Below are 14118 nucleotides of genomic sequence, written 5' to 3' on the forward strand. Positions count from 1 at the left end.
TTATTGGATATAGGAACTCCTGGATAAACTTTTTTATCCATTGTGGGGTATCCTTGGGTCGCTTAATTTCCGGGAAATCCCCAGTGGTTGCTTGACTTGGTTTAATGCTCGCCTTTCTGTGGCAACTAACTGACGACCGCCTCGGCAACGTCATCATCCCCATTAACCAGCGCCCACCACCTACCACCCACAGCCCACTTACCACCCCCATCTTCATCATCATCATCGTTCAATGTTCGTTTTATTATGGTGGAGTGCTGCTGGCGTCGACGTCGCAGTCGCTGTCTCTGCCGGCAGCTGCCCCACAAAATATACAAAAAAAAAATAAAAGAAAAAAATCCAATGTGCGCCCGCAAAAGCAAATAAAACTTTATCATTTGGGGAAGCCCTGCGCTTTCATAGACTTGCCTTGAATGTGTGGGTGGTTTCTGTGTGTGTGTGAGTGTGCATGTGATGAAGAACTTTTCCCACACACACATGTATTTTTGCCAGCTTTTTCCTTTCTTTTTTCCCAGCTGCCAACTTTTCCCTTAATTTCTTGTTTTTATTTTTTTCTGTTTGTTATTGCCTTTTATATATGCTTATGTATATACGTTTTTCGCTCTGTGTGGCAGGTCCTTTCGCTACAGGTATGGGGTTTTATTTTGGCCTGAACTCATAGGTAAAGTTCGGGCCCGGATTTCGCTTCACGTTTATTTATTTTCCTTTTATTTTCATTCCTTTCCTTGTTTTCCTCCGTGTGTTTTTTTGGGTCTTTTTGTTGTTTTCCTCTCTGCCATGACCTTTTTAGTGGCCAAAAGGGGGCGGTAGGCGGGCAGGATGACAGTAGAGAGAATTTTCCGGGCGTGGCTGCCCACAACAGTTGCTTAAAAGGCGTCCCAGGAAAAAGCTGGAGTGGAGTGTTTGTTTATGGCTATGATATGGCCCCGAAAAAAGGGGGCCAGCCAATTTGGTAGAATGGTTTAGTTGTGACTCAGGAAATTGTATTCGTTTAGGAATTGTTGCGTGCCTGGAGGCAGATTTCCTTTTTTTTTTAATTAATGAGTTTAGGAAAGGTTAGTTAATGGATAAAGAGAAGAGATTTTTTTTAGGAAAATCCCCAAAAAGGGTTTATGCAAATAAATAATATGGTTAAAAAATTAAGCAAACATTAAAATACACACCCTCTTAGAATCCTGTATATTTTTACTGCATTTAAAAAAATATGAATACATTTTTAAGGCTGCATATGCATATTTCAAAAGCTTTTTCTTTGTTGCTACCGGCATTCTAAATTTAAATCACATCTTCGTTCCACTTTAAACACCTAATCCCGTATTACTAACGGAATCAGAGCAATCAACAAATGGAAACGGGCTCTATTATGGCCACACCTAGACCTACATAGGCGGTTACCTAGCACTTAAGGACTCCAACCCCAAAAAACCCATTGCCATTCCCACCTCACCTTCCTAGAACCCAAATCCCCCGCCCAACAAAATGAAAAGCAACCCCTCTGAAAGGCAAAAACTACGCAAACTAAAAGGCTTTTCTTTTTCATTCGAAATGGAAATGGAATGCGAACGGGCCAAAGCAAAGTTGCCAAAGGGAAACAGAAACAAAGGTAGCGATGGAATGAAAATACTCTGTAATAAAAGTGCGGCGAAATGCCAGCCGCAGGGAGAGGGAGTGGGTGGGATTTCCTCATCCAACTTCATATTCCCTCTCTAAACTCCCGAATCCCCCGCCATAAAGCCAAAGCCAGCTTAAGTGTTTCAGCCCAACTCCCCAACCTCAAAGCTCGAACTCAAAACCCATACCGTCCCCAAACCGAAACCAAAACCCATCGGCTGCTTGAGCTCAAGGCGTAGCAAAGGGAGACCCGAGCTCTTTGAACATGTTGCGCCTGATACAGTGGAAACTCTGTAATTACAAATATCTAATTTTTAACTTAATCCTTATTTAGAAAGAAATTTTTAATAAGAGGACAAATTTTTAAAGGTTTTTAAGGGATTAGAAAAGAGAAAAGTACTATTCGAAAACATTAGAAATAAATTAAAGTTAGTTTCCAAGAAAAAAAATTTTTTTAAAGAACAGTTACAAATGTTTAAATAAAAAAAATAGTTCAAGTAAGGTTCTCATTATAAATATATATAATTTTTTTGGAATAAATAAAACCCCGAATTGTAATTATTTATTATTTAAATTAATATTTTAATAATATTTTATTTATCTGAGTCGATTTGGAAATTATTTTTATAATGCCAAAATGGATTCATAATTATATATTTTAAAATTAATTTGTTGGTAATAAACATTTGTATTTTACCAAATACTATTAATATTTTTCCATTAATATCGAAACGAGAGTTTGTCATCTCCTTATGACGTACCAAAGACTAGGAATGTGCACTGTATCCGCCCAGCGAGGAATACTTGGCATATATCAAAAGGCAGGCAGCCCACTTGTATCTCATTTGGCAAAAGTATCTAAAAAAGCGCTGTGTGGGGAAGTGTGGTGAGGTATTCAACGAATACAACAAAGTATCTCTAGCTCTTTAATAGGTTCAAACTGTGGCATGAGTAACGCAGCCGAGAGCAACTTGACTAACAGGCCGCGGTGACGTGACGCAAAGTATCTTTGGGATTGCTATTGCGATTGTGCCTGTATCTTTATCTGTGACTGTGTATCTTTGTATCTGTGAGCTGCCTGTTGAGCGGGTGAGCAGCGCCAAAAGTTCATGACGCTGGTTGAGCTTGATTTTCTGGCCATTTTACATGGGGCGATTCCGACTGGCTGGCAAACAAGCTGCCTTGTTTGCGTCTGTTTTTCTGCTTTCTGTTTTCCCCGTTTTCTGTTGTCTGCTCTCTGCTTTCTGTTTTTCCGTTTCTGGCTTTTGCCCATTTCGTTTGTGTTTTTGTTTTTGTTTTGTTTGCCGTGGCCCGAGTGTACGTATGTTTGTTTGTTTGCTCGCCTGCCTTTTGTGTGCGCTGGGGGATTACGTAAGGGAATCCCCAACATTTTGCAGCGCGCGCGCCAACGCAACTGAATGGAAATGATAAAGGGGGTTGTGGGTGGTGGGTGGTTGGGTGACTGACTGGGCGTGGGCGCAATGCAATGAAAAGTGACTACTGACGCTGTTGTTTCATGTTTTATGCATGCCTCTCCCTCTCGCGAGCAAAGCACTCATGGCACAAATAATAATGCAAAAAATGTATCTTATAGATACAGATACAGCCAAGGGTTTCGAGTGGGGGCGTGGCTGACAACTACTTCCTTAATTATATATTTTTTCCTTTGACTCGTAATACAAAAAATCACTGCACTTGACGAGATTCTTTTCACATTGAAGAGGCAGCAATGGCTGCTTGATAAGGATATTAGTTTCCCGCCATATGGCAGCTGAGTAACTCGATGTCCTTGAGTTCTGCTAAGAAATCTGGTACTTTTTAATGCTTATTAAATATTTTCCAGTTTTTAAAAGAAGCCTTGTGTGTGTATTAAACCATTTAATTTGGTTTACAAAACATTTTTTCGATTTAGTCCACTAAAATATGGTTCTTTAAGAAAACTAACTTATTCGAGATTTTTGGCTGAAAACGTTAAGTTGAATATTCACATTTTAGCGTGAATTCTTAAGGCTTATCTTTCAAATTTGGTCCCCCGCCCTTGTAAAATACTTATCTTTATGGAAAGTTTTACAAAACAGCTCAACACATTTTAGTAAAGTCAAAAATTCTTGGAATTTCGCTGGCATATTTTGCGAGCTCAAGTTTGATTTGTAAATAATTAACAGGAATTTCTACTTACTGCCTCGACCGCTGCCCTTGCGTCGCGCCATTTTCCTTGCTTCTAAGTTTAGACTCCTGTTTTTTCGCTTATCCGTGTGTCCGTTTATCCGCTTGTCCGTTTGTCCGCTTGTCCGTTTGTCCCTGCTCCTTTTACATGGGACAACTGCTGCAAATTAGGATCCTTGCGCTTGACTGATGTATATTTAATCAGTGGCCGCCCAGCTGGCACGCCCGCTTGGGACACTGGTTTGTTTGTATGGCACAACAATGTGTGTGTGTGTGAGGGCGTCCTTGACGCACACAATGACAAACGTCCTTGTTTGTCCGAGAGTGTGTGTGTGTAAGTGTGTGTGTGGCCTGGTTCCCGGTTCGCTGGTATTTGCCAACTAGACAAATAGAGGAGCCATGATGTCCAAGTCTCTGGGTTTATCCTGATATGCCGCTTGCCTGTCGACCTGGTGGAGATTGCAACCCGCTGGCTGGCATTGCTCTGCTATCCTTTCTTCGAATCCTTGATTGCTGTAAATGTGCTATATAAATCCATATATGGGTATCCTCTCTTCGTTGGTGTAAAATATACTACGAAATGTTTCTTGTTTTTATTTTGATATGCCGTTTTGCTCTGTGTGTTGTGTTCCCCTTTTTTGTTGTGGTAGGTTTGTATTTTTGTATTATTTCTGGTGGACCCTGCGTATACGCAATATTCGAAACTAATTCGCGCGCGCGGCAAATTCTTTCAGAAATCAACGTTTAACGTGTTTTTTACGCTGCTTATCAACTAAGTGTGTATTTTATTGATGGTCTCACTTTATTTAATTTATTTTCTTTCGAAATATATATGCATTATATGGCTGTGGCGGAATTCTATTAATAAAACGATCGTGTATTCACCATGCGATTCGCGAATTGATTTGATTTTGTTGCTGGCTTTTTTGCGCATTTACCATTTACCGAGAATTGCGAGAAGCGCGCGAAAACGAGAGGCGACGATTGCTCGACGTTCACGGACAAACAGAAACAGAAAACAGAGCGAAAATCCGTTAGGCCCCCAAAACGCCAAGCATTGGGGTCCCCAAAATGAGCTCTCTTGCGACGCAGAAATGAGCTTGTAAGAGCGGCAGAGTGGGCTTTCAATTTGCTCCGCTTTCTGTTTCAATTGAAACGTTTGCCTTTCAATCTTTCTGTTTACCTTTTTTCTTTTCTCGCCCGAAGAGTAACGAAGAGAAGCAAAGAGAAGGCCTGTTTTGGCCAAGAGAAACCCGCTTATCAGTGGGCCACAATATTGTGTGTGACCAGAGCTTAAATGTCAATTGCAGAAGCTCTAGATAAGGGTTAATTCTTTGGCTTTCGGCGACTTGATAACTGACTAAACAGACCCCCATGTTTTTTCATTATAATTTATTAGTTTATCCTCACAGTTGATAAAGAAGATGGAAATGGCCAGACTCCTCCCAGCCAACTCCACATTGTCACCAATGCACGTCAACTGGTCCAACGTGATGGACGGGGTGACGGCCATCGCCCCTCGTCTGGCACCTTCCGGATTTGTACTAAAGTTGCCGAAGGATGTCGCTCGATGATCTCGTAGCCTTGCATACTATGCACTATGGGGCATTTGACCACTTTGGTTGGCCAAAACCCATTTTTTAAAAGTCGTTAAAACAAAAAATGTTGTTTGAGGATGTGTTAACAAAAGACCATTTAACAATGTTACGTTTACAGAAATCCGATAGAGGTCGCCTCTGTTAAGGTAGGAGCTGTTAAATCAGCTGTTCGATATGCAATTATCGAGCTGTTGAATTTCGACTTTTTGCTTGCAGTTTTAAAGTGCTTTAAATTTGAGTTTTTAAGCAATCTAAGTAAACTTTTTGGATTGGATTTAAAGGATTATGCTATTTACTAAGTATTTGTGTGGTTCGACGACAAAAATGAGACGGTTTTTTCTTACAAATGAGTGTTAAAGGGAGTGGTCTAACAAGTACATTTTTGTAAGAAAACTAATTTTCAAATGGAGCAACAAAGTGAGTCCAGCGGAGTCCACTTCTGGAACCTATTGGGATTTGTAGATTATTTAATTGTTGTTAAAATGTATATGGTCAGAATCGCCACTTATTGCCACTTTTTCTGTAATTTAATTTTTTAGACCATAACCTCAAATTTCACAAACTCCTATCGTTTGCACTGGTGGCTAAGGAAGTAAGGACTTTCGTGACTTTAAATTATTATCAAAATATAGTAGAAATACTTAGCTTTGTAATTGACTAACTTAAGTGGACTTTAGCGGCTTTAAAACGAAAGTTCCGCTACAACTTGAACAAAAAGTCGTACAAATGTAAAGTAAATTCTTGCATTTGCCCCTTTTTTTTAAAACTTTGGGATATAGTCGTCCGATTTGTATAAAACTGTTAATATTGTTTTAAAAACTTACATAATTGCTATTTCTAAAGTTATGTGCATTTATCTCCAAAAACAGCAAAGTTAATTTGATCGTTTCTATGGCAGCTATATGATATAGTTTTCCGATCCGGATGATTATCATATATAATATGCGGGGGGATAAGAAATGGCGACTGGTAAAGTTTCAAGTCACTATCTTTTGAAATGACCGAGTTATTAATTTCGGCCAACAAAAGTGGTCAAATGCCCCATAGTGCTATGCTTTGATAAAAAACTTAAATCACTTGCTCCTCATTTTCGAACTTAAAATTGCATTTCAAAATGAGCAGACTTGCGTCAATTTTTTAATTACTCCAAATTTGGAGAATTCGAAAATTCCAACAACAATTTTTTTTCAGCCCAAAAGTATCCATATTTTTTTAGTTTTGCAGCGGTTTGAGGCTTAGCTAGACCCATCCAGAATACCGAGCATGTCAAACTGTCTTATCGGAAGGGGCGGTTTCACAATAATTCGAATTAATATATTAAGCATTAACAATTCCATTCTTAAGTAATAGCGACGAGCTGCTTTAAAAGTCGACTACGAAATATAAGAAAGGAGTTAAAGTTACTTAGGTTATATTTCATAATTTCTACAGTTGAAAACTTGTACATCCTTTGACCTATAAAATCATTATACCCTTGTAGAGGGTATTATTATACCCTTGTAGAGGGTATTATAATTTCAGTCAGATGTTTGCAACGCAGTGAAGGAGACGTTTCCGACCACATAAAGTATATATATTCTTGATCAGCATCACTAGACGAGTCGATCTAGCCATGTCCGTCTGTCCGTCGGTCCGTCTGTCCGTCTGTCCGTTTCTATGCAAACTAGTCTCTCAGTTTTAAAGATATCGCGATGAAACTTTCCCGAAAGTCTTCTTTCTATTGCAGGTAGTACATATGTCGGAGCGAGCCCAATCGGACCACTATATCTTAAGGCTCCCATAGGAATATTCAAAGATATATAAGAAAATTCATTGTTTTGTAGGAAGTTGGCGTTTTATTTCTTGACTCTTTAAAAACAAAATTCAAAAATAGAAACGCTGAATCTGAAATCCCTGGAACAGCATCGAGTGAGCATTACTTTATCTGCAAGGGTATATAAGCTTCGGCTGGCCGAAGGTAGCTTCCTTTCTTGTTTTTTGGTTCAACTTAAAGTTCCAAAAATCCTCGATCCCTTTTTAGAAATTTAAAAGTTACCAAATATTTTCGGTGGTCCGAGGGGGCTTCAAGTATCCTTCCGTAGTACTTTGTATTTATGTTTCGAATTCCAAAGGTTTTGTTTGTTCAAAATTAAATACAATTTAAATTGAAGAGAAAACGTCTGCTGCGTTTGAAATGAATTTCTAGAGTAACCTCATATATTGTTCAAAATCCACCCATTTATTAAAATAATGTATGTATAATTTTTGCTTGTAAATAAAGTATTGTGTAAAATTTAAAAATGTAGCCTTGTGTATCATTCACTAAGCTTTTTATATTATTCTCTAAATACGGGAAAACGTACAGTTTTGTATTACAAGGAGCCGGAGTCTTTCAAATATAGAATTTAATATTTGTATATGATATTTTTAGTCAGTTTAATTAATATATAAATAAAACATTTTTTGAAGTAATGTTCTTTATTGACAAAAACAATAGTACAAAAAAATCAAATAAATAAAATTGAATACAACATTTTTGGATTTTTGTGTATCAAAGTGTTTATTTATCTACTAAAATGTAAACAGACAAACATTCCAAGCAAATAAACTAACAAAGGAAATAAAACGCAAATGTGAGTGTGCCATTAAATTAATGTTCAATTATCACCGAATTTAAAAATCATTTGTATTAATTAGCTATGAAAAACAAGGGCAATAAAGAAAATACATATAAAATATTGAAAATCTGAAATCATTTTCGTTTACTCGATACCTTCGCCCACATGATTTAAACGGATGGGATGGGCTTCACCGAGCCGAATAAATTAAGGTGTCCGCGGCAACGAGACAGCCATTATTGTTTCCGATTCATTTGAGGCAGACACCGTGGGCCCAGTCGAAAGCTGTTCAAACTGTAACGCCTCGTAACGCCTGGTGTCGAAAGGCTGAAGTAATGCGGCGTCAAAGTAAAATATAAACAAAAAAAACGACACGAAAAACACTGAAGATGTCAAGTGGATGGGAATCTGCATGACAGCTGTGAGAATTCTCAGCCAGAGTGACAAGTAAAAGGCGTGGCCTTGAGCCTCGTTTACGGTTCCTTCACCCAGCACCACCCCCTTCAATTTAATTCCATATGAGCAGATTCATATACGCCTTGCTTCAACGACTTTCAATAAAATGATGCTGTTTTTTCGTTTTTTTTTTTTGAGAAATTTCACAAATCATTGATATTTATTAGAGCCGCACACGAGCTCACTCTAATCTCATCACTCATCCCTATCCCCAGAGTTACCCCCACTCCCACTTACTATATAGTATATTCCATCGTCAATGAAAATTAATATATATATTACGCCAAAAACAGCTGGTCTTTGTTTACTATATTTTTGATGATACAATGCGCAGGCGTCGATTGCCGGCTAGAAAGCCTTCCACTTCCAGTTCGAAAGTACTTCGAAAACTGGAAGACTGGAAGGAGGGGAAATTCGAAGTGCCGAACACTTTGGCGCCAAATCAACATCGTCCGCCGGAATTTCCTCGCATTCGGAAAACAGAGCGCGTGAAAGGATGGTTCAAAATGCGGATCAAAAATAGCGGTGTGTGAAAAATTAACAAAAACAATAGTTAAAAAAAATCAAATAAATAAAATTGAAAACAACATTTTTGGATTTTTGTGTATCAATACATAAAAGTGTTTATTTATCTACTAAAATGTAAACAGTGAAACATTCCAAACAAATAAACTAACAGAGGAAATAAGACGCAAATGTGAGTGTGCCATTAAATTAATGTTCAATTATCACCGAATTAAAAAATCATTTGTATTAATTGGCCCTGAAAAACAAGAGCAATAAAGAAAATATAAAAAATAGCAAAAGCTAATGGCTTGTGTAATTTGAATAAAATAAGCAAATAAATTTGCTCTGTTCAAATTTCTAAAAAAAAATGCTTTAAGCAGGAACAAAAGAAAATATTTTCATTGCCAATTTAAACAAAGGAGTACTAAGTAATTAGTTGATGTTAGATACCTCTTTTCCACGAAGCCGTATTTTATTTGATTTTTCAATCTCTTTTGGGTACCGATTTAATTAATCATTTTCGACCATTTTGTCAAATATGACCGTAATTGGGTTCCCAGAACTTTTTGTTTTGCATTTTTCCGGTGGACCCACAAAGGGTTCCGTTTGATGACAAATTGATTTTATTTTCCCTCTTCAAATTAAATATGATGAGGCATAAATTTCAGAATGCCAAGGTTAATCAAAACAAGTGGTTTGCATTTCGTTGTGAGAATCCTGATGCTTTATAGGCGAATTCATAGAAAAACATTCATCAGAATTCAACAAAGCCGTTTACCATGTTAGTTTTTCGCATTCTTCCGAGAATTGTGAACCAGCATTTTACTTTAATGAATGCATTGTTTGCTTTGATGCGCAAATTTCACGTGTGTTTACGAAAACTCTCCTCACAGAAGGATTCTGAGAACAAGGACCTTAAAAGGAAAGAGAGATGGTGTTTTTGGCACCATTTGGACAGCGTATGGACAGTAGACAAAGAAAACAGCTGTGGTCAGAATACTAGGAGTGGTTGGTTGTTCTAATTTATTTGTCCGTCTGTCTGTCCGTTTCTATGCAAACTAGTCTCTCAGTTTTGAATCTATCGGGATAAAACTTTCCCAAAAATGTTCTTTTGTTCAAGTAGCTGCCATAGGAAGGATAGGAAATTAAATGAAAAAAAAATGGTATAGCTTATGTGTTTTATGACATATTACCTTTTACTTTTGAGAATATTATTTTCATTTAATTCTAACTAGCCAAAGGAAAGATTGAAAAAATTGATGGGAAGTTAAAAGTAAAAAAATTATAGCTTTGTTAATACTTATTGTATTTTCTTTTACTCTTAATTTTAACCTTTCTTTAAAAAAATTATATTTAACTTAAAAAAAATAACACAACAGAAAAATTAATTAGCTCTATTTCTGTCTTCTCTTTTCAATGATAAATAGAAGCAAAATGTTATTGTTCGAAATACCCAATAATCAGATAGTAAATGAAGGCAAACTATTTGCGAACACACAAAAAAGGCCCAACTGGTCCCAAGCTGCAAACTTGGGCATCGGAATGCCTGCTGTTAAATGTTCTGTGTTTAATTGATCATATGCATAATTTATGAAGCCCTTGGGGAGTGGGATGGGAATTCAATGCTTTCGGTTGCCTTGGGAATGTATGTGTATACTTGACCACGCTTTAAGCCAAATGGGAATTCAAGCGAACACGAAATATCAATCTGCGGGCGGAAATCCTACCACAATAGGAAATTGATGCCCCAAACCCAGCAGCCAACTGCAAACCCACCCAAAAAGCTAAACCACACTCAACCGAGAGGATACATGGATCACAATTCATGTGGCTGCTTGTGGAATGCCTAAGTTGTATTTATTGCGAATGCGAGCTTGTGGCGCCACCATTGTGGGCACATCAAAGTAACACGCTCGGAACATAAAAGAATAAATTAAACGTGGATGAAAAATTCCCCAAAAAAAACAGACAATTCGGAAATAGAAAGTGGAATTCTCTTCTTTTTTTTACCAGCACAATGGCGTCAGCATCCCATATCCCAAAGAGACACCAGCATGAGGTGACATCGCTGCTGGAGGGTTTTTAATAAGTCGAGCCTTACGGCACGCCATGTGGCATTTTAATATTGCATAAAGTTGCGAGGCTGGCCAGGCCATTGCTTCTGCTGTCCATCCGTCGACTTCATTATCTCAAATTACCAGGGGCATAGTCTAAATTAAATAAATAATGCTTGCATGACGCTTGTACTTACAACAAAAAGCCCGCCCAAATGACGCTTTTCGCCCACCAAATAAATCCCAATTTATGTGCCTTAAATTTGGGCATTAAACCATCAGACAGGGGCCACAATTTATGTCGACAGTAGCTGGGAGTTAATTAGCCAGCCTATAAGGACCCTAAGACTTTAGGTCAGGTTCAATGATTGGTTTCCGTCATCGGGACAAAGACCTTCGAAGGGATTTGTCTCATTAGGCGGCTTCCCGCTGTGTCATATAACTTCCCAAAACTACAAGGACGACAGCGATGAGTAATCAGTTTTGGGGTACAGATATATAAGGAAGTTGTTTGACAAGTAATTAAGTAATCTCAGCTTGCCTCTTTATAATAGCATTGAATTACATAAAGCAGTAATAGGTTTACCGGAAAAATATTGAGCAACTTAAACATTTTTGTTAATTAACAAGAGAGAACGCTATAGTGAAGTACCACGACTATCAGATAACCGTTACTCAGGTAAAGGAAATGCAAGCCACTGCTTGCACTGCTTGAATTCCATTATTTGCTCATAACTTTTTAACAAATAGTCTGATTTGAAAGATTTCTTCTACATTTCGATAGGGATTTATAAACAAAATAAACCTGCATTTTTAGTTTTCCGAAATCTTTAAATATGTGGGCTCGAGGCACATTTTGAAATCGTTTAAGGCGGTTATGGGCGTTCAAGGGGGCGAGGCACTCTGCGCACTTGCGCTGCGTAGGAACCCCAAAAATCTGCATGGTTAGTAGTTCCTGGGATCTCAGCGTTGTTCTACGTATAAAAAGCTTCTGAATTAATTTCCCCTTAAAAATGTTTTTACTTATAGAAAAGGATTAACGGCTTTGGTTTTCTAGCAATAACCAGTTTAAGTCTCAAATTCTTAATAATTGTTTTTTTTGTCAGATATCAGGAATTTGCGATTTAATCTGCAGCAGAAATATAAAATACCTTTTTGCGCATTTGGCAATTAAGTGGAATCTGTTTTAAAAACTACACAAAGAAATTTTGGGAAAACAAACTATTTTTTACGAGTTCAATGTAATCAATTGACTATACATGTTGGTTTGTCTACAGAGTAAAAACAGTCAAATGCAAAGTTATAATTTTTTCGATAGATATTTGTTATGTATTTATACTGTTGCAACAATTTATCCTGTCAATAAATATGTACAAAAAACCCTCTGTTACGAAATGACAAGTTTGTTTATTTTCCTTGGTTCAGTATCTTTTTCGCTTTGAGTCGTCATTTTCAAATGTGTCGCAATTCAAAGCAAAGTTTTATTTTTTTTCCGAGATATTTGGTACATTTTCATGTTACAACCCTAATAAAAAAACGTTGTAAATTCGAAGGTATCATATTCAATCCAAATATTTTTCGCTTTTATTTTCATCCTTTGCTGTTGTGTTCAGTACATTTACCAATTATAGCTAATTTTAAAAACGTTAAACATTAATTTAAATTTGAAAATAGTTTTTTAATGGAGTAAAATAATATTTTCTACCAATATCTATTCGTTAAATTAATCATTCAATTATATATTACGTTTTTGATGCAATTTAAATATTTAATTGGAATTTTTGCATCCAATATGCAAATATTGACTATTCAATTTGTTTATCAGTGAAGATTTTTGCCCTGTCAATAAAAACATATTGACAATTTTACGGTTACATAAGGATTTTTTTCCATTGCAAATACAGTTCAATCAATTGACAAATTATACAAAAAACTATTACAATTTTAATAAATTAAAAGTTTCTGAATTTCAAATGAAAATCAAAGGCACTTCAATAGCTTGAAAATATCAAAACACAGTTTCGCTTTAAGGTTTAAATAAGTGATTTGTGTGTGTTGAAGTTGAAGCTCGCCTTCTATTTTGTAACTTTAATGATGTGTAATCAATCCTCTTGGCAATGCCATTGAGTGGAACGAAGAGAATATTCTTGGAATCGCACACAGTTGAATGATTGGGATGTTGTCGAGCAACTCACTATTTTCTTTGTGTCTTGTGAATCGCCTAATATTAGAAATTGTTTCTCTAAGCGTTACGTTTTTTTAAATAATTTTTAAACATTTTATGCTGCAGTGTAACTAATTGTTCAAGTTTTCTTTATCAATTTTAAACTGTTTTTCTGGTGAATGGTAATATTTTTCCGGTCTGGTTAAATAAATAACTTGCTTTCATTTCCGAAAAACACTTAACATCTTTTTTCTCCCCACAATCGCTGGTATGACTGGATGCTCTCAACAATACGTTGAGTGCAAAGAGTAAACAATAAACAATTTTCGAGGTTTTCGGCAGATGTCTGTGTACATCAGAATATCCACCCACCAGCCACCCACCATCACCCATTGCCCATCCAATACACCCACTCGTCGTCCTCAAAACAATACGAGCTACACTACTATGTGTACATATATCTCTGGAGACTCTGCCGGAGTTTTCTTTGCACTTGCCCAACGCGTGCCGATTTTTCTTGGCAATTTTCGTTCGGTGGTCCACGACTTTTTCCGCTTTTTTGGGGAAATGCTTTAAGGTTAAAGTTAAATTTATGGATATGTCGAAAGATTTGGCATTGTTGGGCCGTTCAGCCAGCCAATTTACCTGAGCCAGATATATATAAATGAAGAGCATACCAAAAAATTAATGTTATTTTTAAAAAATAAATATACGAATACATAATACCTTCTATTTAACAAAAATTAATTTAGGAATTTAAAAAGCAGGCGATATTTTTATGAAAAAAATAGTTTATCGTTAAAATATGTAATAATATAAATACACTTCAAATATTATAAGAAAATATATTCTATTAAAAATGCTGTCTGATGAAAAAACATTTCTGACTTATTTAATTTAACTGCCAAAATATTCGCTTAACATTTTGCAACCCCAAATGTGTTATTTGATACCTTGAAATCGAT

The 14118-nt window shown here is 36.7% G+C and overlaps 2 protein-coding genes across 4 annotated transcripts in view; one reads left to right on the forward strand and one right to left on the reverse strand.

The window, feature by feature from the left end:
- shn (schnurri) overlaps positions 1-4765 on the reverse strand; it is a 48775-nt gene extending 44010 nt beyond the window's left edge. Inside the window, exon 1 of the mRNA XM_017143718.3 lies at positions 3791-4765. Coding sequence (XP_016999207.3) covers positions 3791-3821 — 31 coding nt within the window. The 5' untranslated portion in view covers positions 3822-4765. The remainder of the gene's footprint in view (positions 1-3790) is intronic.
- Positions 4766-7927: 3162 nt separating this feature from the next.
- The window catches only part of LOC108058811 (G-protein coupled receptor dmsr-1), a 41004-nt gene continuing 34813 nt past the window's right edge, over positions 7928-14118 (forward strand). For 2 of the 3 annotated variants that reach the window (XM_070213661.1, XM_070213663.1), the window contains exon 1: positions 8918-9125. The gene's annotated coding sequence lies outside the window, so the exon portion shown is untranslated. Of the gene's footprint in view, positions 7988-8917; positions 9126-14118 lie in introns of those variants that run through there. The other variant, XM_017143752.3, reaches the window with a different exon arrangement.

The sequence above is a fragment of the Drosophila takahashii genome, chromosome 2R, assembly GCF_030179915.1.
Source record: "Drosophila takahashii strain IR98-3 E-12201 chromosome 2R, DtakHiC1v2, whole genome shotgun sequence".
Lineage (NCBI taxonomy): Eukaryota > Metazoa > Arthropoda > Insecta > Diptera > Drosophilidae > Drosophila > Drosophila takahashii.